The sequence below is a fragment of the Martes martes genome (assembly GCF_963455335.1).
Source record: "Martes martes genome assembly, chromosome: 10".
NCBI classification, from domain to species: Eukaryota; Metazoa; Chordata; class Mammalia; order Carnivora; family Mustelidae; genus Martes; species Martes martes.
The window spans coordinates 73,699,368-73,723,070 of record NC_137898.1 but is presented as its reverse complement, the minus strand read 5'-3'; the positions used below and the strand labels follow the sequence as shown (position 1 = coordinate 73,723,070).

Below are 23,703 nucleotides of genomic sequence, written 5' to 3'. Positions count from 1 at the left end.
CAATAACAATTGGCTTTGGAAGTGAGAGGGGCTGAATCTCATGAGTTTTTATAACAAGTGGGACTGAAAGCCTGGGATTATGAAAATCAGTGGGCTCAGCTTTGGGAGAGCCTGGAAAGCTTTAGGAAGCTGAGTCCCTACCCTTAAAGATAAAGCACCACAAACAGTTGGCAGAGATACAGCGTAGAAGCACCAGCTTGAAAGTGCTAAAGGAAGAAGAAGGAGAGTGATTTACTCTTTTCGGAGTGTGCCCCAAAGATCAGGGATCACAGAAAGATGCCTCCAGGGACAAAGGAGCTTCCAGGTGCCAATTCCCTCTTCTCCCCCCCAACTAAACAACAGCCACCTGTAGAACCAGCAGAGCCCTGCTACCTAACTTGCTTACACCAAGCTCCATACCGCTGTGGTTCAGCAGATCTGCCCCTCCCTGTCACATTTGCCTTACTCCCCCTACTACGGCCCCCCTCCTCCAAGAAGATGTGCACAAACCTCACCAGCACCATTCACCATGATCAAGTGGGATTTATTCCTGGGTTGCAAGGGTGGTTCAATATTTGTAAATTAATCAACATGATACATCACATCAATAAGAGAAAGGATAAAAACCATATGGTCATTTGAATAGATGCAGAAAAAGCATTTGACAAAGTACAACATCCATTCATGATAAAAGCCCTCAACAAAGTAGATCTAGCGGAAACATACCTCAACGTAATAAACGCCTTATATGAAAAACTCACAGCAAACATCATACTCGATGTGTGAACTGAGAGCTTTTCTCCTAAGGTCAGGAGCAAGACGAGAATGTCCACTCCCATCACTTTTGTTCAACATAGTACTGGAAGTCCTAGCCATAGCAGTTAGACAACAAAAAAGAAATAAAAGGCATTCGAAATGGTAAAGAAGAAGTAAAACTTTCGCTAACTGCAGATAACATGATACCATAAATAGAAAAACCCTAAAGACACCACCAAAAAAATACCAGAACTGATAAATGAATTCAATAAAGTTACAAGTTACAAAATCAATGTACAGAAATCTTTTGCATTTTCATACACTAATAATGAAGCAGCACGAATTGACATTAAGAAAACAATCCCATTTACAGTTGCACCAAAACAAAAAAAAATGTATAGGAATAAACTCTGAAAACTATAAAATATTAATGAAAGAAATTCGAGACAACACAAAGAAATGGGAAGAGATTCCATGCTTAAGGGTTGGAAGAGCGAATATTTTTAAAACGTCTATATTGCCCAAAGCAATCTATGCATTTAACGTAATCCCTATCAAAATACCTACACCATTTTTCACAGAACTAAAACAAACAGCCCTAAAATTTGTATGGAACCACAAAAGACCCTAAAATAGCCAAAATCTTGAAAAAGAAAAACAAAATTGAGGGTATCAAAATCCCAGGCTTCAAGTTATATTACAAACTGTAGTAATCAAAGCAGTATGGTACTGGCATAAAATAGACACATTGATCAATATAACAGAATAGAAATAAACCCATGGATGTATGGCCAATTAATCTTTGACAAAGCAGTAAAGAAGATGCAATGAGAAGAGAGGTCTCTTCAACAAATGATGTTGGGAAAACTAGAAGCAACATGCAGAGAAATGAAACTGGACTATTCTCTTGCACCAAACACAAAAATAAAATGGATTAAAGACCTAAATATGAGACCATAAAAATCCTAAAAGAGAACAGAGGCATTAATTTCTCTGACATCGGTTGTAACACATTTTTCTAGGAATGTCACCTGAGGTAAAGGAAACTGAAGCAAAATAAAGTATTGGGACTACATCAAAATAAAAATCTCTTGCCCAGTGGAGGAAACAATTAACAACACTGAAAGATAACCTATGGGATGGGAGAAGATATTTGTAAATGACCTATTCAATAAAGGGCTAGTACCCAAAATATATAAAGAACTGATACAACTCAACACCGCAAATCAAAATAACCCAATTAAAAAATGGGCAGAGGACCTGAATAGACATTTTTCCAAAGAAAACATACAGAAAGCCAACAGACACATGAAAAGATGCTCAACATCACTCATCATCTGGGAAATATACATTAAAAGTACAATGAGATATCAACACACACCTGTCAGAATGGCTAAAATCAAAAACACAAGAAACGAGTCTTGGCTATGGTATGAAGAAAAAGGAACCCTCATGCACTGTTGGTGGGAACACAAACTGGTGCAGCCACGCTGGAAGAGTATGGGGTTTCCTCAAAAAGCTGAAAATTGAACTATCCTAAAATCCAGTAATGGCATTACTGGTAGTTATCCAAAGAAAACAAGAACACTAATTCAAAGGACACATGTACCCATTTGTTTATTGCAGCATTGTTTACAATAGCCAAACTATAGTAGCAGCCCAAGAGCCCAGGTGTCCATCAATAGATGAATGGAAAAGAAGTCATACACACACACACACACACACACACACACACACACAATGGGATATTTTTCAGCCATAAAAAAGAATGAAATCCTGCCATTTGCAAAGACAGGGATGGAGTTGGAGCTAGAGAATATAATGTTAAGCAAAACAAATTAGTCAGAGAAAGACAAATATCATATGATTTCACTCATATGTGGAATTTAAGAAACAAAACGGATGAACAAAGGAGGAAAAAGCGAGAAAGAGAGACAAACCAAAACCAGACTCTAATAGAGAACAAACTGGTGGTTACCAGAGGGGCGGTAGGAGGGGAATGGATTAAAAAGGTGATGGGGATTAAGAGCACACTTATCATGAGGAGCACTGTGTCATGTATAGAACTGTTGAATCTTTATATTGTACCCATGAAACTGATATAACTGGTTATCAGCTAAACTGGAATTAAAATTTAAAAAAAACTTTTGAAAAAAGAAAAAAATTAGTGAAAAATAAAACCCGAACAGCTGCTTCTCTCAAGTCTTTTGCACCACATTCCCGTCTGCTTCTCATCTCATACTGGACCTCTCAGTTGACCTGACAGGACATTGCTAGTGCTCACTGATGCCATAACTGATCTTTGTGGCTCTCCACAATTCTTCAACAAGCCTTTTCTGTGTCACCACATCTGATTGGTCCTTTTTGAAGTGAAGGAAATCAGATTTGGCAAGGACAATTATCTGGCCTGTACGCTCAACCCCGGTAAATGTCTAGAACCCCGAATTCTTGTCTCCTTGCCAAAAGTTGTTTTGGAACACCAAACATGTAGGGAGGGTGCTCGTGGGGGCTGTCGGCTGTAAAGCAGACAAGAAGCAAAGAGGTGTGTTTCCTAACTGCTCTTCTCCTTTGCTGATCAAATAAGGTGTCCTTGTGTCTGTTTTTTCTTATAGGAAGCAGACATGAGTAAAGAAGGGGACAGCAGCATAATTCCTGGGGACAGGACCTGTGTTTTTCTATCTCTAGGACTTTACACACAGAAGATAATCAATATATGTGAATGATGGATGTATTAGATAATCACACGAGAGAGAAGCCCTCTCTGAGGACGGGGATATTTGTCTCCTGTTCACTGCTGTCATCTCCAGAGCCTGAAAAGTGCCTTTTATAGGATAGATGCTAAAAATTTTGTTGATGAGGAAATGACAGGGATTGGTCCAAACAGAGCATCAGTCCTAACAAAGAAAAATTCATAAATACAATTAGCAGGAGATTGAATGAAGAAACTGAACTGAAAATTCCCAGGAAGTGTGTAGCTGGGGTGAATACATCCGTAAACCAAAAGGCTTTGTTTATTTCTATTTCCCATTATTCCTGCTGGAAAGATTCTTTTTCCAGATGTCTTTATATCTTGCCTCTTCACTTCATTTAGGTCTCTGTTCAATTGCCGTATGCACTTCCCTGACTATCCCTTTAAACTGCTGATGCAAAATTTCAAGCATATGTAAAAGTAAACAGAATAGGGGCGCCTGGTTGGCTCAGTGGTTTAAAGCCTCTGCCTTCGGCTCAGGTCATGATCCCAGGGTCCTGGGATCGAGCCCCGCATCGGGCTCTCTGCTCAGCGGGGAGCCTGCTTCCTCCTCTCTCTCTCTGCCTGCCTCTCTGCCTACTTGTAATCTCTGTCTGTCAAATAAATAAATAAAATCTTAAAAAAAAAAAAGTAAACAGAATAGTAAAATGAATTTTTGTGTGCCAGTCACCTAGCTCCAACAACGACTATGTTTTACCTGTTATTATTATTATTATTTTTAAAGATTTTATTTATCTATTTGACAGAGAGAGAGAGAGAGAGATCACAAGTAAGTAGAGAGGCAGGCAGAGAGAGAGGGGAGGAAGCAGGCTCCTTGATGAGCAGAGAGCCTGATGTGGGTCTTGATCCCAGGACCCTGAGATCATGACCCAAGCTGAAGGCAGAGGCTTAACCCACTGAGCCACCCAGGCACCCTGTTTTACCTGTTTTTTAAAAACACTTATCCTATATGACATTATAGATCTTTTTATATCTTTCTTTATGGGCTAGCTCCTCTTCCACTAGAATCAACCAAGAGGCCAGGGACATTTTCTGTCTTGTTCATTTCTGTTTCCCTGACACTTTGCACACAGTCTAGCACATTGCAGGTGCATAAAGGCATTTGTTCAATAAGTGAATGACTAATTAAGAGAAGATTGCACTGGGTGTAGTGGAGTCTAAAATAGTTGTAGAGATTTGCAGTGATCTGTTTTTGCAGTTGGCAGTATTTATTTTTAAACCCAAATTTCTTACTTAATGTTTATATTCTAGATTTGTTTACATGGTGAGAAGTGGTAAAATCAATTCACATATCTTGTTTATGGGCCACTGATATTTTGAGATTTATATCAAGAATCTAATGTACTGATCATTAATTTTCAAATATCTTCTGGTAGCTTTGTTTTCAGGTTGTTCTTTTTCTGTTCAGTGAAAATATCTTTATGAAAGCATTGTACATCAGACAAATATAAAGAGTCATCCTAAATTCTGCTCTTTAAATACACTTTAAAATCATCTGCCAATTTTATCATTGGTATTTTAAAAGAAGGTCTTATCTTTAAAAAGATCAAAGTATCATAGTCATTCTTTCATCCCCTCAACCTATGTAATGTGATTTTAATATGAAGATGGAAAAACTTCGGTAATGTCATTTTTGATGTCCCAGTGTCAATTTTATCTTTGAGTCCAAAATAGCATCACAGAAATCATTGGTACACAGAGCATGTTTGTTGAGTGAATAGTCTGTAAAATGTGAAGAAGATGGCTGTAATAAGAATTAGGCATATTTTCTGTATGTGATCTATCAATATTTTCTGAATTTCTGCTGTGCTTAGAACACTACCTCAAGCATTCAAACTTTGGTTATTTTTTCTTGAGGTACAGCAAGTAGCTTTTTTATAGGCTATAGTATTTTTTTAAAATCAGTACTCTTCCAAATTCCTTTGAGGATTTAAATATAAACTGTACATGTGGTAGTTATGCTGGTCTGAGTTCTGCTGCGGTAACTGGTAAACTTTGAAATATCCTGAAATTGGGGTAAGACACAAAACAGATTTCTTTCTTACTCATGAAGTGACTTTTGTGGGTCCAGGGGCTCCGGAACAGTTCCCTTCAAGTGATAAGTCAGGGATTCAGTTGGCTTTTGTCTTCTGGTTCTACTCATGGCTTTTAGTTTTCATGAAAGGGACAGAGCTTTTCCCTGCCTTATTCCAAAATAGCAAGTATTGCCTCTGCTCACAGCCCTGTGGTCAGAATTAGATGTATGGCTCAATGTAATCACAAGAATTCCAAGAAGTATAGTCTGTAAGTGTCTAGGAGGAGTGGAAACCAAATATGAGCAATGACTAATGGGATACAACTTAGAATGCATGCCATGGAGCTCTGAGGTCAAAAGACTGTCCATTCGTTCATTTAACGTTTAACCAGTAACACCACAGATGCCTAATAGTAAGTGATCTACTGTTGCGGTCGCTTCTCACAGTGAAAGCTATGTATATCATAAGGCTGATGACACAAATGTACTTTTGGGGATAGTTGCTATGTTTTAGCAAAGCTATTTGTTTTAAAATAGAAAAAAAGAGCATGACAAGGCAATGACTTTAAGATATCTTTCACAGTAAGATACCTGGAACTAGGTAGTCTAGAGAGGCTATCTTAATCCTACAGCGGTCAGCGGTAAGTATGAAGTCCATCAGGACAACATTTTCGGTATCAGGATGAAGGAAACAAAGGGAGGGATAAAGAGCGCCACTTTCAGCTAAGGCAACTTTCTGCAGGAAACCTTCTAGTTTTTCTAATAGCACTGCCATTTGCATGATATTAACCAGAACAGAGTCACACAGTCAAAATAAATGCAGTTTTGGGTAATGGAGTTTGGGTGATAGAGTGGTTTGGCTGGACACTTTGCTTCCCTGAATAAATTAATGTTTTGTTATTAAGAAAGAAGGGGAGGGGGATAAAATATCAAGTGAATGATTAACAAGTTCTGTTGTAGTTAAGGACTTCACACACACACACACACACACACACACACACACACACACTTGACTATACAGTCTCAAATAAGTAGAGATTCCTCTGAGCTTGTTCTCTGGTTGTTTCTATACTAATAAACCTCACTAGGGCAAGAGGGAAAGAGTTTCCTTTTTTTTTTCTCCTATTACTTTTCTGTTCACAGAGTAAATGCTACAGTAAGTATTTCTGCTGCTGACTTTGCCATTAAAGAGAACCTTATTTATTGAATTTAGATGCAGTAAAGCAATTGATACTTTAATTTAGTTATATACAGTAATATAATATGATCAGAGCTTTAACTTGTCCTTAGGTATCTGTCATGGTCCTATATAGATTTCTCTGTACTTTTAATTAACGTTTGCCTCAAAAAGGGAAGGCTTAGAAACAGATGTACCTGTTTTAATATTGAGACTTCATATACATTTCTTGTTACTTTAGGTTTTTCAGTATGAGAACAATGAAATAAGAACTGAGCCATACAAAGCCTGGAAACAGGATTCAGCATGTGTACTACCTATTACAGAGAATTAATTTAACTTATTTCATTTTCCCCACCTTTGTTTGCCTTCTCCACAGGCTATACATTGACGGTCCATTTGGAAGTCCATTTGAGGAATCATTGAACTATGAGGTTAGCCTCTGTGTGGCTGGAGGCATTGGAGTAACTCCATTTGCATCAATACTCAACACCCTGCTGTATGTTATTTTGATCTGTTTTATTAATTCAGATAGAGAACTCTTAGTATGAGGTAATTCCTCATAGAATTTGTCTACAGTAACCCCCTCCCCTTATGTACACGGGGAATACGTTCCAAGATCCCCAGTGAATGCCTGAAACTGCCAGTAGTACCGAACCCTACATACATTATGTTTTTTCCAGTACATACGTGTCTGTGATAAGGTTTAATAAGCTAGGCACAGTAAGAGATTAACTACAATAACTAATATTAAGATAGAACAATTATAACACTATAGTGTGATGAAAGTTATGTGAATGTGGTATCTCTTTCTCTCCCTCAAAATATCTTATTGTACCATACTCACCCTTGTTCTTATGATGAGGTGAGATGGTAAAATGCCCATGTGATGAGATAAGGTAAGGGGAATGTTGTAAGCATTATGCTGCCCTTGACCTTCTGACAACATGCCAGATGGAGAACCCTCTGCATCCCAGCCGTGGGCGACCTGACGGTGGGTGACTGAAACCACAGAAAGTGAAACCACTGATAAGGAGGAGCTACTGTACTTGTTTTGCATGGAACTCCATTTACTGATTGATGAGGGTGAGAATTCAATGATTCTCAGTACGTGGTGCATGGCTTTCAGCACGCTGTCTTATAAAGTATCACAGTCAGGCATTCCTCTATCCTTGCAAAGCCGTTCCACCAGCCTTCATCTCTGTACTTCCTCCTAAATGCTAAGGGGCAGTCTTCATCCATTCTGTCAACAAGTATCTTGAGCACCTGTGTGCCCATCCATCCTATAGTGACTGGTAAATACTGCAATGCATGAAATAGGGTCCCTGCCCTTAAATAACTTGTATTCAAATGGAGCAAGCCAAATATGAAGCAATAAGACATTCATAAATAACATTGTTTCAGAAATATCAGAAGTCTGATAAAAAGAAGAGAGATTAATGGGATATGGAAATAAAGGGGCGGGGTCATTGTAGACATATGGTCAGGAAAACTTGGCTGGGCAGATGACAAATGAGCACATGATTCCACGGTCTGTTACTCAGCAAATTTGTAACAGACCGAAGAATAGAAATGTCAAATGTAAGACTGCTTATGTAGGAAATACTTTTTAGTTATTTTAGTTCCAAGATTATAAGCAAAAATTAGTGGATTAATAATGTCATGAAAACACAAACAAAATAACAGTAGGACATTATTCTCAAATCAATTCCTTTCCCTTTTCAAGTAGACCTGATTTGCATTAAGAGTCTTTTATGGAGTACTAAAGAAGGAAATAATAAAATTGAAATGATGTGTTTGAATAGTATTTTATTTCAATTTTAAGCACTTGTTACAAATTTGGGACTTTTTTGGAGGTTCTTAGAAAAATAACCATATCCCAAGCCAGAAATCATTTGTTTCTGAAAACATACTGCAAGTTATTTGGACACTTAAAGTTAAGAAAAAGAGAAAATATTTTCTTAACCTCAGGCCACTTTCATAATTATAAATAGGAATCCAGACTTGGAATTATGAGGCCCTGGAATGCATTACATAGTAGGTGACTATTACATCTCTTTCTTTAGTGATTTTTAAAAGGGAATAAACAACCAGCTTTCTGGAATGGTTTTGCCTCATTTTGCCTGGAGGCCAGGGCACGGCTAATGACCACTGGAGCCCTGCTGAGTGATAGAATTCACTGAAAATAGAGAACCTTTTTTCTGAGAGCCGGGGCTCATATTCCCATCCAGGAGTTTAGTTTATTGCCTTGAACTGAAAATAGGTGGTATACTTACAATATTCACATGTATAAACACTTAAACTCATGGAGTACATCATGCCTCTGAGTCTGTGTATTACATTTTAAATTCATTTGGGAGTTGTAGTAAGTGCAATGACAAAAGATTAAAGATGATAAAATGAATGATACATGTAAATGACTGGTTTTTCATTAGTAAATGAAAAGCAAATTTTCAAAGACACAGGGATTCTTAATTTTTTTTTTTTTTTGGCCATCCTAATCACTATTGTGTTCTTTTAATTTTAAAGGGATGACTGGAAACCATACAAGCTTAGAAGACTGTATTTTATTTGGGTGTGCAGAGACATCCAATCCTTCCGTTGGTTTGCAGACTTACTCTGTGTGTTACATAACAAGGTAAAATTAGGTTTGTTTTTCTTTTTGCAATGTTTTTAAATAAAAACATTATTTTTTCTAATTACAAAAGCAATAAATGTTCATTGTAGAATAAACCAGAAAATAAGGCAGAGAAATTGAAAGAAGGAAAAAAAAAATCTCTTAAACTTCAAAGAACAGAAGTAGCAAATTAATAATTTAGTAAACATATTTTCAGATATTGGTAAGTGAGAGTATGTATATATATATATATATCTATGATATGTTTTAACATGAAAATGCTACTATTTGTGTTTTAACATAGAAATGTAGGGATATGGGCAATGATATATGTGTATGAGGGTGGTGAGGGAAGACAGACAGGGGAACATCAGCAGATGGTTGTTACTATACTTTCCATCCTGTGTTCTGTTAGCTCTAACCTCTTATTTCCACCTTTAATATTCCAAATGGACCATCATCCGGCTTTTGGCACACTAGGCAGAATTTCAAAATCCCAAATTCTAAGTTTTATTTCTTAAAGATATTTTTAAAAAGGCCTTCTTCATCTATCCTACCTATAACCTTTTATTTATGTATTAATATACGTATCTTTTATTTTTTTAATTATACAAGTAATACACATGCATTTTTCCTGCAATTTTTTTCCTTTTCCTTTTTTTTAAGATTTTATTTATTTATTCATGAGAGACGGGGAATGGGAAGCAGAGGGAGTGCAGGACTCAATCCCAGGATCCCAGGATCATGACCTGAGCTAAAGGCAGATGCTTAACTGACTGAGCCACCCAGATGCTCTTCCTTTTTCTTTTTAATTGTAGGATAGTTGACATGCAGAAGTATGTTAGTTTCAAGTGTACAACATAGTGAATCAACAATTACACATTGCAAACTGCTCACCATGATATGTGTAGTGATAATCTGTCACCATATAAAATTGTTATTATATTATTGACTGTATCCTCTATACTGTAATTTTCAACCTTGTGACTTATTTATTTTATAACTGGAAGTTTGTACCTCTTGGTCCCTTTCACCTATTTGACCCCTCCCCCCTGCCCCTTTCCCTTTGGCTGCCACAGTTTGTTCTCTGTATTTATGAGTCTGTTTCTGTATGTTTGGTTTGTTTTGTAGACTCACGTATAAGTGAAATTGTGTGGTATTTGTCTTTCTCTGATTCATTTCACTTAATGTAATACCCTCTAGGTCAACCCATATTATTGCAAATGACAAGATCTAATATATATACATATATTCTTTATCCATTCATGTGTCAGTAAACACTTAGGTTGCTTTCTTATCTTGACTGTTGCAGATAATGCTTCAGTAAACATAGGGGTGCATATATCTTTTCAAATTAGTGTTTTCCACGGTGCTTACATTTCCACCAACAGTATGTGAAGATTCTCTTTTTTCTCCACATCCTCACCAACACTTACTATTTCTTTTTGATAATAGCTATCTAGACAGATGTGAAGTGATATTTCATTGTGATTTTGATTCGCATTTCCACTATGACTAGTGATATTGAGCATTTTTTCATGTGCCTCTTGGCCATCTGTATGCCTTCTTTGAAAACTGTCATATAATTCAGATAAACCAAATCCTCCCTTACTACTTTCCTCACCCAATCTGTATAACCAGAGGCAACTCATGAGTGTTCCATAAATTCTTCCATACTATTTGTATTGTTCTGTGAATTGTTTATTTTAAACTTATCACTATGTCTTAAACATTTTTAATAATAGTACATATAAAGTTACTTCATTCTCTTTACTGCTGTAGACTATTTTGTAGTATGCATGTACTCAGTACTTTATTTAACCATCCCTTAATGATGGATATTTACTTTTTTATTACAAAGAACAGTGCAATGATGGGCCCCTGGGTGGCTCAGTTGGTTAAGCATCCAACTCTTGATTTCATCTCAGGTCATGATCTCAGGGTCCTGGGATCAAGCCCCACATCAGGCTCCATATTGTGCATGGAGTGTTCTTGAGATTCTCTCTCCGCATCTCCCTCTGCCCCTCCCCCTGCTCATGTGCTCTCTAAATAAATAAGTAAGTAAAATCTTAAAAAAAAAAGAACACTGCAATGAATATAATATCATACATGTCTTTTTATTCAGATATTCATTTATTCAGTCTGTCATTCTGTCACTCATCAAATATTCACTCGTTGCCTACTATAAATCACAAGCTGTTCTAGGACCTGGAGCTACAGGTAAAATAAAAATAAAAAGTAATTTTTTTATCTCATATGATTTCCATCCTAAGTGGGGAAGATAGGGAGCGTCTGGGTGGCTCAGTCAGTTAATCGTCTGCCTTTGTCTCAGGTCGTGTTCGTGGGGTCCTGGGATCAAGCCCTGTATCGGGCTCTCTGGTCAGCGGAGAGCCTGGTTTTCCCTCTCTCTCTGCCTGCTGCTCCCCCTGCTTGTGCTCTCTCTCCTTCTGTCTCTGAATAAATAAATAAAATTTTCAAAAAAAAAAGAGTATGAGAGGCACTTACTTTAAAATGTTATATTAGATTTTAGATTTGTACCGATCTCTTAAACAGTGAGATCTCATTCTATTTTCTCCTAAATTCAAGTGAGATTGAAACTCTCTTCCTGTGATTATTGACCAGTTTTATTACTTCTGGGATTTCCTAATTCTGCCTCTGTGTTTTTAATTTTTAATCCTTCTTGAACTGATACACAGAACCTGTACATTTTTTAAAGTAAAATGATCTAAGGTGTGGACAGGCACATTTGAATAATAGATGCTTTATAAGGCAGAGGAGTGGGGAAGGAAAGGAATAAAAGAAAGAAAAGAATAAGTGTCTGGGCCCTCAAAGAGTTGAATCTTAAGATTTATGTTTTCTTTCCATTTCATATCTTTTGATGGATGTGCTTTACCCTTAAGAGTCCATGGAGTAAATAATATAAAAGCTTACAACTGTGTGAACAATACAGTGATGATTATTTTCTACGCACACCTCTGCATCTGTGTTTTGATTTTTCCCATCAGCAGGGTGAACACTGGTCCTTCAGTTGTGTCTAGAGAATGATGTGTTTGCAACTGTGTTCCAAGTTCAGGGTGTGTGTGTGTGTGTGTGAGAGAGAGAGAAAGAGAGAGAGAGAGAGAGAAAGCAAAAGCAATAAAGCATAGGGACTTTACATACAGTCTGTGTAAGAGCAGCTGAAAGTGTTTTTGAAAACCAGATGAAAATATAGTCTTTCAATCTTGTTCCAGCTGTGAGTTCTTTCACATCATTCTAGAATGCCTCGGACAAAGCTATCTTGGTTGCCCCAGTTCCTCTGTCTTGGTGTCAGGCTGTCTGCAGTGGTGATAAAAGTGGATCTGAGGTGGATCTTGCTTGGCCAGATTGTCCAACCTGGTGATGGAAGTGTGCAGGGCCAGGTGTCAGGTGGTCTGGTACCAGCTCTGCCAATATCAATGGTGTGACTTACTTCGAGTCACTTTACCTCTGTAAGTCATATTGGGAAAGTCAAAATGAAGGATCAGGGCTCCATCAGGCATTCGGAGTCTGTCACTTACAATGGAACAGTGGTTCTACCTTATATGAACTGTGAGTCCTTGGGTAAATCACTTAACCTTTATAAACCCAATTTATGTTTTCAATCTGTAAAGGAGGCTAACAGCACTTGAAACCTGATGTGAGACTCAGCTCTAACATACCTAAAGTATCTATCATTTTGAAGGCATTTAACAAATGATTGCTATGATTCCTATTAGTGATCTGTAAAATTCTTTCCAGGACTCACATTCTGTTATTTTTTATTTGGGAGAAAAATAAGGAGGAGTACAGGCAGGATAAATAAAATTGAAAAACATAATATTTGTGCATGATCCTACAATCCTAATCTATTTGTGAGATTGTGTTGATCCACATGTCTATTTTCTCACTGTTCCTTTATTTAGAGAACATTGTGCCTTTAGTAGATATTATTGTCTTCAGTAATGGGTAAGTTAAAGTGGAGACATTGAAATCATTAAAAAACATTATCCAAATTTGCATAGTTCTTCCTTGGGGCCGTAGACACCAAACACAGTTATCGATGCAGGAGTCACAGGACCGATCTCAGAACAGCATCCTGGTAGACATTTAAGACAAGAATCAACACAAGCCATGTGTTTTGTGAGGTGCTATTCTTTACTTGCATGTAGAAGTTTCTATTTCTTCACAGTTAAAACTCATAAACTCTGATTCATTTCAGAAATGGCCTAAAAATGAATTTAGCATTTGGATATAACTTGAAGCAACCATTTGATGGGATATAACTAATGATTTTATTTTAAGAATATTATGGGAGCTGAGAATCATCACATCACTCTTAAAGTAAAATATGTTTTTATTGGGATTTTATATTCAGAGTTTCCACCTATCAGAAAATGTATTATTTCACATCTGAAAAGAGACCTGGGTAATGATGACGTTCAACCCTATCTGTCACTAACCTGATGAAGAAACAGAGGCCTAGATGAATCAGTAACTCCTTAGAAGTCCTAGGGCCAGACAATGGTGGCGATAGAAACAAGTCAGTTACCTGCCAAGTGCTGTAAGGTGTTCCAGAGAGCTGATGTAGCACTTCCATACATCACCCAGTGCTCATCACAAGTGCCCTCCTTCATCCCCATCACCTATTTCACCCATTCCAGTGCCCATGTCCATGCTAACCATCAGCATGTTCCCTGGAGCTAAGAGTCTTAGTTGGTCTCCCTCTCTCTTTTTTCCCGTTTGCTCATTTGTTTTGTCTCTTAAATTCCACATATGAGTGAAATCATATGGTATTTGTCTTTCCCTGACTGACTGACTTTACTTAGCATAAACTCTCTAGTTCCATCCGCGTCATTGCAAATGGCAAGATTTCATTCATTTCAAATGGCCAAGTAGTATTCCATTGCATGTGTGTATAATGTATGGTGAGTGTGTGTGTGTGTGTGTGTGTGTGTGTGTGTGTGTATCACATCTTTATCTATTCATCAGTCAATGGACACTTGGGCTGTTTCCATAATTTGGCTATTATAGATAATGGTGCTTTAAACATCATTATACTATTTAGAAATAGTACTTTAAATCAGCGATCTTCTTGCTGCAGTAAACTCCATCTCGAGCAAACCCACTATGCTGATTTAGGCTCAAGAAATGGTTTGGCTTTTGAAGAAGTGCTGGTCCTGTCACCTCAGACACTCAGATCCACACCTGTTCTGAAGGAGCCCACCATGTTCTTGTATACCCCTCCTTCTCTTCTTCCACGTTTGATGCCTGATCCTTAACTTTTAACTTCTCCTTATTTCAGGGTCGTGAAAGGCGGCCCTAGGAAGAATACTTTTATGAATAAAAGAATTATCTTAAAAATTATTTTTAAATATTTCAAATAACAATATTTTTAAAATTATATTTTTTAAATATTTTTGTCATTTAAGTTTTTATTTAAATTCCAGTTAGTCAACATACAGTGCAATGTTAGTTTCAGGTACAAAAATTTTTTTAAAAGAATAGATTTCAGGAGTCAGGAGTCAGAGTCAGGTCAGTTACTAGTAGGTTTATTTTAAAATGAAAATGAAGAAGGTAAAAGGAAGCATACAGGGACAACAACCTTCCTTTTACCCTCTTTGTTGAGTTTATTTTTCTTTAGATGGTATCTTTTTTATTTTACTTTTCAAGGTATTGAAGTGTTCACGAATTTTTTCCCCAGACTATTTTTTTCTTTGGCAGGTGTATTTCCTGCCTCATGCAGTTCTGTACAAGGAAAACCAGGGCTGAGTAGGAGGAAGGCGGGAACAGGGACAGAGCCTTTCGTTTTTGTCTTGTTTGTTTTGTTTGGTTTGATTCCTAGCATGCATATTATTTATCACTATCTGTGTGTTGATGTTGTTTTTGTAAGAAAATCATGCTCTTTATGAGTGAACTCTTGGCTATGATGTAGGGATTCAGGAATAAAATACGAGATATGTGGAAGGATTTCGGGGAATATCGGTGTCGTATTTAGCATGCTTGATTCTATATCTGTAACAATAACAGAATTCTTCTCTTATACTACTGCTGCTTATGCTAATTATGCCAGGAGGCACAGTTATTAACGCTAGAATCTGGCATGTATATTGCTTGTAAATGTTGACTGTGATTAGACCAGATACATCTTAAATTGTGGAATCACGTATGTTAGAAGAGGAGAAAGTCTGAGTCTGCAGAGAGAATTCTCATGTCTATTTACTTTTATGTCCTCTCAGTTTTGGCAAGAGAACAGACCTGACTATGTCAACATCCAGTTATACCTCAGTCAAACAGATGGGATACAGGTATGTGGTTGGATGTTTTTATAAATTAAACAAGTCCCTTGATAATACAAGATTTACTGTAGGGGCTGTGCTGGAAGAAAATTTCTGCAGGTGGTTTGAAGAGAAGTTTCCCAGAGGAAGGCCTCTTTTGGAGTGTGTCCAGAAAACCCATGGGCTGTCCTTGAAGCCAACCATGTTATGCCTTTCATTTGTCCTCCTCACAGGAAGCTGGTACAGACCTTTGAGTTCATCTCTCTCCTTTTCACTGTTGTCTTAAATTCTTTACCTCTAGAGATTGGACCAGAAGCAAACAGTCTCATGATTGTGTTCATCAAGGGGAGTTTTTATGTGGAGAGACAAGATAAGGACATACCTAATTAAGCTTATTTCTTCTCTTCAAGGGAACCTAAAAATGTAGTAATAGCCATCACACATTATTTATTAACTGTGCTAGACACTGTGCTAAGCATTTCTTATTATCTTGTGTAATTCCAACAGATCCAAGAGATAGATGTTGGTGATATCCCCATATTATAGATGAAGAAACTGATGTTTACAGATGACAGTGAAGGACTACATAGGGGTGTCAGTCTGGGCACGGATGCTTTCACGAGTTATATTTTAGTATTGTCCATTATACATTTTCTAGAATACTTTGGATACAAAGTACAAATGCTTGTCAGTTACTTCAAAACTAATCTAACCCTGTTTTTTCTAGTCAGATTTCTACCCTACTTGGTATGTTTAAAAAAAAAAAAGATTCACTTTTACTATTCTCATGAAACAAGTCAATATCATTCTTCCTCATGGTATGGCTGTAATGAAGGTTCGGAGCCTATTTTGCATTGGTTCTCAGTTTGTCCGCCTGGGATCACTTTTCCCTCTCTTCTCACTTCCCTTTGACCCTTTATTGCCAATCCAGATCTAATCTCCTGTTTACTGAAAACAGCAGTCCATTAGAAGTTATTTGTTGATAGACCCAAGATTTGGAGCCCTTCTGTCTTAGGCTGTCTTGTCTAGGATCATTTCCCCAAATTTATGAGGACAGTTTGTAGTATTTTACTTATATAATGAGCCAAATATGATGACTGTATTCGCAGTGCAAAAACACTTCAATAAAGTTTATGTGCAGCACCGTTTTGAGAGTAGGCAATTAAAATGCATTCTTTAACACTGCGGTTGTTAAAAATGAAGCAACGAACTAAAGTCTAGGAAAATCAGCCATTTGTAATAATGGCACTCAAGAAGTTAATGGATTTTAAAGGAAAAGAGGAAGGAAATGATGCTTCGAAATGACTGTACTTAATAGCTTGCCATTTTATACTTATATTCTTGATATCACAGCAATTTGGTAGGAAACCAGAGCACCAGTAGAAATGATGTTAGAGAAGTCAGTTATTTGTCCAGCTCTGTGTCATATAAAATATAGTGCTTTCTTTTTGGCAGAAAATAATTGGAGAAAAATATCAAGCACTGAATTCAAGACTTTTTATTGGACGTCCTCGGTGGAAACTTCTGTTTGATGAAATAGCAAAATGTAACAGAGGGTAAGTACTGTTGTTCAGGAAATGTGCCATGTGACTAATGATCAAATTAAAGTATTCTCAAGTCATTACATGTAGTTTTTAAAGATGAATTGGGTAATGGGTTTACACATTACAAAGTCGCTTAAACACTCAATTATCACTAGCAAAGGAGGAGGCAAGGGAGGGACCGCCTCACATATCTGGAACGCCAAATCATTAGAATTTGGCTTTGAAATAGTCTATTAAAGTATTTATGAATGAAACTCTACTACCGACTTTCATATTTCTGTAGACCCATGTTAAAATGGGTAATCATTCCAACATCCTGTATCAAGTGATCACTGGAAAACCTTTTCAAAATCACACTGACAAATAAGGGAGTTCTACCAGCAGTTCCAACAATGAATGCACTTAAAAATCAGATTTTTGAACTTTTCTATGAGAATGAATAAATTTTTAAAAACCTTTAGCTGTACTATGCAGTCTCTAAAACAGGAGTATTTCCAAACATATTTTTTTTTTCTTGGAAACTATAATCCTCTGAAGAATCTTAACATTATGGAATATGTGTCTGTGATCTGAAGAGATGACTGTGGAAGGAGAGCGTTCACTTGAGGGCACAGACTAGCCAACACCTTTGTCTTCTGTAAACTTGTAGTTCAGGGCAGTGGTCTGTAAGAATTCTAAAAGCAATTTGAAAACCATATACCCACTCAGACATTTTAAATTTGGCATTGAAGTAGTTTCATCAAAAGTTTAAATAGTCACAGAACTCTAATTTCTAACACATTGCATGTGTTGACATTTTGAAATTAATGTAACTCTTTAAACATGCGTACTGGAATTGAAATATCAATTTTTTTGATACCAACCTCCTATATTGGAAAGATATACAAACAAGCTTTCATTAGCAGTTGGAAATTTTACATTATTTTTTCTACTTGAACTTGTATTTCTGTCCTTTCAACATGTAGAATTTATCAAAATTCAGTGTGTTTTTACATTTGAACTAATCATATTTTTATTGCTTAGGTAAACATACTTCTTCAGTAAGAATGTAGATAAATTGAAGACTTAATTTTAGAAAATTCCCTTTGGCCCTATGGCTCTTCTAGGTTGATTTATCATGATAATTCATAGTATATAGTTGGTCAATTCATAATTTAAAAACTACATTTTTATAAATATAAAAAGGATATTTGTAAATGAATGAAGTATCTTACTGGATAAAGAGTTTTAAAAAAGCTTCAATTCATGACTTCTTGGATGAGTATGATTTATTGAAAGAATCACTGATCATCATGGTCCTTTGACTCTATCTTCAGAGGTTATGTTTTAGGAATTATAGTGTGGAGCCCCAGGAGCAAATTTTATAAAGGAATATAGCTACCCATGAAAGTCAGGTTGTAGTTATATTTGAAACTATTTCTGCACTTCCCTTCTCTTGAGGAAGTAGTTTTGGGTTGAAGAGAGAAGCATTACTTTGGAAACAGAGGTCCTTTGTAGTAACTAAGGCCCTAGTTAAAGGTGAACTGTAGACTTAAAAAAAAGTCACACTAGTCTTGGTTATTCTTCTCTCATCTTTCTCCAGTATCTTCCATCTAAGACATGATAATCTTGTCATACTCACCTGGGTCTCGCAATGTACCATAGACTCCTTTCTCTTTAATGATATTCAGCTGACTTCTGACAAGCATTCTTGTATTAATTTTTATCGTGTGCTGATGAAAACTTGGGAATTTTGTTGTTGTTGCTATTGTCTTTGCTCAATTCTAAAACCAAACTCTAAAACAGGAGAAGATCACTTATAAGAAATTAGATTGGGATTATTGATATCTTTGGTTATGCCTTAAGAATTCTAATTTGTTAAACTGTTCATGACTTAGATTTTGTATGTTTATTTGGTTGGTGGTTCATTTTCTTCAAACAGCAAAGCTGCTTTAAGAAGAACAAGTGTGCACCATCTACTGTTGACATTTTGTACAACACTTTCACTTTGTGTTTTTGCTTTGGACAGGCACCTAAAATGCATTATTTAAAAAAAAATTTTTACATGGCATATTTAGGAAAAGAACAGATCAACATCTTAAGGGTTCACTAACTTGAAAAAAGATGCTATTTAAACAGAACTCCTTATTTTAGATGTAAAATTTTGGTTAACCTTAAGTACATAAATTACTGAAAGAGTATGTAGAGACACACATACATACTTTTAAAAGTCTATATTCATATATATGTGTGTATATATATGCATATACATATTTAAAATCTGTACACTGAAATTATGAACCTTAATTTTTAAACAAAAATTGAAAAAAATGAAAAATAAAAAGTTACATGAATCTATAATACAGAATTCTTCAGTGTAGTCTTTTTCAGGTACACTCATATGTTGTTCATGGATAATTTCCACGTGATTCTACCCCAAAGTATTCTAGAATATGGATAACATGAACCATACCCTACTTAGGGATATTTAGGTTACCTCCAGTCCTTTACTGTTACAAATAGTGCTATGATAGTTCTCTTTGCACACACTTTCTCATGCTCTTGTGGGAATATTGCAGTAAGTTAGGATCCTTGAAATGAAATTGCTGGCTCAAAGAGTAATTGATATACATAGTAATTGATTTAGATACTGTCCTATCAAAACTAAAATGCTGAATCAATTTGCATTCAATTTACTTTACACATGTGTATGAGGTGGTTCCTTCCATATGTGCCTTTTTTAAATTCAAAAAATGAATTATGTAATGGTATGATCAAGGAAGGTGAAGGAGCTTTTGAAGTCACCTGCTTTCATCATTATTTTATAAGTGAAGAAGACAGGACCCCAAAAAATGATGATTTACCTCAAGCTATGGTTAATGAGTCAGAATTCAGACATGAATCCTGGCTGTAAAGTTCAGTGTCCTTCATTTACAACAGAGCATGATCACAAGTAGAAAGAGTAGTAATTTTATGTTACCATGTCCCTCTTGGGGACAGTGAGATGTTGAAAGAAACCATCATGTTCACTATATATATTACAACAGAATGTTAACTGTAATATACTAAAAGTGTTAACAACTAATTTTTCAAAAACATAAAAGATATTCTAAATATTACTTTATAAGATATTTAGTATTTGATAAGATGACAGGAAATTTTTTTATTACCTAAACCAAAGTACATTTTCCTATTATTTGTAATAAAAATATATCATATCATATATATTAGTCGAATTTATACATTATTCGAAAGAGAAATAAAGGATTAACTTTATGTGGCCTTTGGAGTAGAAAACTATTACTCTGGGATTAGGTGAAATGCCTGAGACCATGTCTACATTCTCCTGCCTCATGGTGTTTCAAAAGCAATAGAGATTAAGAATACCTAGGTTTGCTGTCCAACATTTGATCTGTGTCCCTGGGTCAAGTCACTCAAACCTTCTGGGTTTGTATTCCAAGGAGTGAATAACCCTTATTATAAGGTCCCATGCTTACAAATCTCCATGGAAAAACAAAGATTGGTGTAATAGGAAAATATGCACAAGTATATTGAACACTTATGGAACTAGTTCCTAACATCTGACTCTAAACAACATTCTTTGCTTTAGCATGTATCTCTACCCAGAGCAGCAAAGCAAAGTTTTTGTAGGTAAATCTCTGGGTGATTGTTGGACCTAATGCAAATTTAGTGCAAATGGATTGCAGAGATTAAGTATAGATCTTGAAAAAGTTACAGGATCTCATTGGGGAACTCCTCAAATTACACAGAACTCTATGAGAGTGTAATATAAATGTAAAAAAAAGTATATATATATGATATATATATGTATATGTAAAATCTATCTATATATATAAAAAATATATGGGTGCTTTAAAATAATAAAGTGTAAATATATATATAATGTAAAATGTAAAAAAAATATATATGATGTATGGGTTCTTTAAAAATAATAATTTTGTTGTGGAATATTTAAGAGGAGCCTTCAAGAAGTCTGTAAAAATTGAGAAGCTAACTTTATAATTGCCCTATGAAGAAAGTAATGGTATCTTATTGTAATGCAGTGTTGATGGAGAATGTATACAAACAGACAAAATGACTCCGTGCTTTCTCATTTTCATGGAAACCACATTAAGTTTTTTGTTTGTCTTTGTTTTTTGGTGGTATAAATGGAATGGTTCAATTTTATTCAATTTAAGTAACCTAGCATATCTAGATCTGGTTTTAATATTAATCTAAATTTTATTAAGTTTAATTTATTTTCACACTTCTGTTTTATTTTCTTCTTTTTTACCTTGGGATTAATAAGGTTTTATTTTGCTAGTCTCTTTGGGTAGAACCCTATATTTTGATATCAAACCCTTGTTCTTTTCTAAGAAAAGTGTTCAATACTATAAATTCCCCTCATAACATTTTAGCTACATCACACAAATGTTGGTATGTTTTTATTTTTATGCACTTCAAAATATTTTTAAATTTTCCACATGATTTCTTCTCTGACCCATTGGTTATTTTAGAAGTATTTTGTTTAATTTCCAAACATGTGGTGATTCTGCATATATCTTTTTGGCTTTGATTTCTAGTTCACTTGGGTTCTGTTGAGAAAATATACTCTTTGTGATTTCAATCCTTTAAAATTTATTTGAGATTGTTTTACTACCCAGAATGTGGTCTGTCTTGATGAATGTTTCACACACACTTGAAAAGAATTTGTATTCCATTGTTCGGGGATAGAGTACACTATAAATATGAATTTGTTCCAATTGCTTGATAGTGGTATTCAGGTCTTCAGTACACTTACTGATTTTCTACTTGTTCTGTCAATTACAGAGAGAAGAGTTTTGAAACCATTGGCTGTAATTATAGATTTATATATCTTTACAGTCCTATTGGTTTTTTTTTTCATGTATATTGGAGTTTTTTAGTTAGAGGATTTAGTTGTAGTGTTTGAACTATTCCATTATATATTATTATTGCATTTTATTATATTTATTCATTACAAAATATATTACATTTTATTATCTCATGGGGTAAAAATATTGTTGGACTTTTCCAGCTTTATTGAGATATAATTAACACATAATTTTGTGTAAATTTAATATGTACAATGTAATGATTTAATATATGTATATATATATTGCAAAATGACTACCACAAGAAGATTAATCAACACAGCCATCACCTCACGTGACTACAATGTGTGTGTGTGTGTGTGTGTGAAGAAAACTTTTAAGATCTACTTTCTTAGCACCATTCAGGTATACAACACGGTATTTTTAACTATAGTTACCACACTGTATGTTACATTCCCAGAACTTATTCTTCTTATGACTAGAAGTCTATAATTCTTTGTCAACCTTCACCCATTCTCTACCTCTCCCACCTGGTCCTGGTAACCACCAACTGGCTCTCTATTTCAATGAGTTTGGGTTTTGGTCGGGGCGGGGGCGGGGGCGGGCGGTATTTATTTATTTATTTTTTAGATTCCACATATAGCTGAGCTCATAGAGTATTTGTCTTTCTTTGTCTGATTTGTATCAGCACAGTGCCTTCAAGTTCCAATTATGTTGTTGTAAATGGCAGGAGTTCCTTCTTTTGTATGGCTGAATAATACTGCTCTGTTTGTGTGTGATATAAATATATATGTGTATCACATCATGATTTCTTTATCCATTTAGCCATTGATGGACACTGAGGTTGTTTCTGTGTCTTGGCTACTATAAATAAAGCTGCAATTAACATGGAGGTACAGATATATTTTGAGATAATGATTTCATTTCCTTTGGATGTATACCTACAAGAGGGACTGCTGGATAATATGGTACTTCTATTTATAATTTTTTGAGAAATCTCCTTACCGTTATCCACAGTGGCTGCACCAATTTACATTCCCACAGTAGTGCACAAGGTTTCTCCTTCCTCCACATTCTTGGCAACAGTTGCCTCTTTATCTTTTGGATAATAGGCTTTCTAACAGGTGTGAGATGTTATCCCATTGTGGTTTTCATTTACATTTCCCTGAAGATTAGTGATATTGAACATCTTGGCAGGTGCCTTTTGGCTATTTTGAAAATAGCTTGAATTTCTATTCAGGATTTGCCCATTTTTTAATTCAATTACTATTATTTTATTATTTTTCTTCTTTTTTCTTGTCTTTTTTTGCTATTTTGTTGTATTATTTCCTATATATTTTGGATATTAGCCTCTTATCAGGTGTGTAGACTGCAAATATTTTTTTCCCATTCCATAGGCTGTCTTTTCATTTTGTTGATCATTTCTTACGCTGTACAGAAGGTTTTTAATTTGGTACAGTCCCACATGTTTATTTCTGCTTTATTGCTTATACTTCTGGTATCATATCCATGAAATTAATGCCAAGAGTAATGTCGAGGAGTTTTTCCCTGTGTTTTCTTCTAGAAGTTTGATAGTTTCAGATCTTACATTTAAGTCTTAAATTCTTTTCAAGTAAATTTTTGTGAGTAGTATAAAATAAGGGTCCAGTTTCATTCTTAGGCATATAAATACCCGGTTTTTACAGCACCATTTATTGAAGAGATTTTTTTTTTTCCTCATTGAGTATTCTTGGCTCCCTTTGATTAGGTTTAAATCCAACAGT

General features: G+C 35.6%; 1 protein-coding gene across 1 annotated transcript in view; it reads left to right on the top strand.

Moving 5' to 3' along the window:
- Positions 1-23,703, top strand: part of NOX4 (NADPH oxidase 4) — a 161,155-nt gene that overhangs the window by 131,421 nt on the left and 6,031 nt on the right. The window contains exons 15-18 of the mRNA XM_080816132.1: positions 7,055-7,174; positions 9,205-9,313; positions 15,526-15,594; positions 17,020-17,120. Coding sequence (XP_080672258.1) covers positions 7,055-7,174; positions 9,205-9,313; positions 15,526-15,594; positions 17,020-17,120 — 399 coding nt within the window. The remainder of the gene's footprint in view (positions 1-7,054; positions 7,175-9,204; positions 9,314-15,525; positions 15,595-17,019; positions 17,121-23,703) is intronic.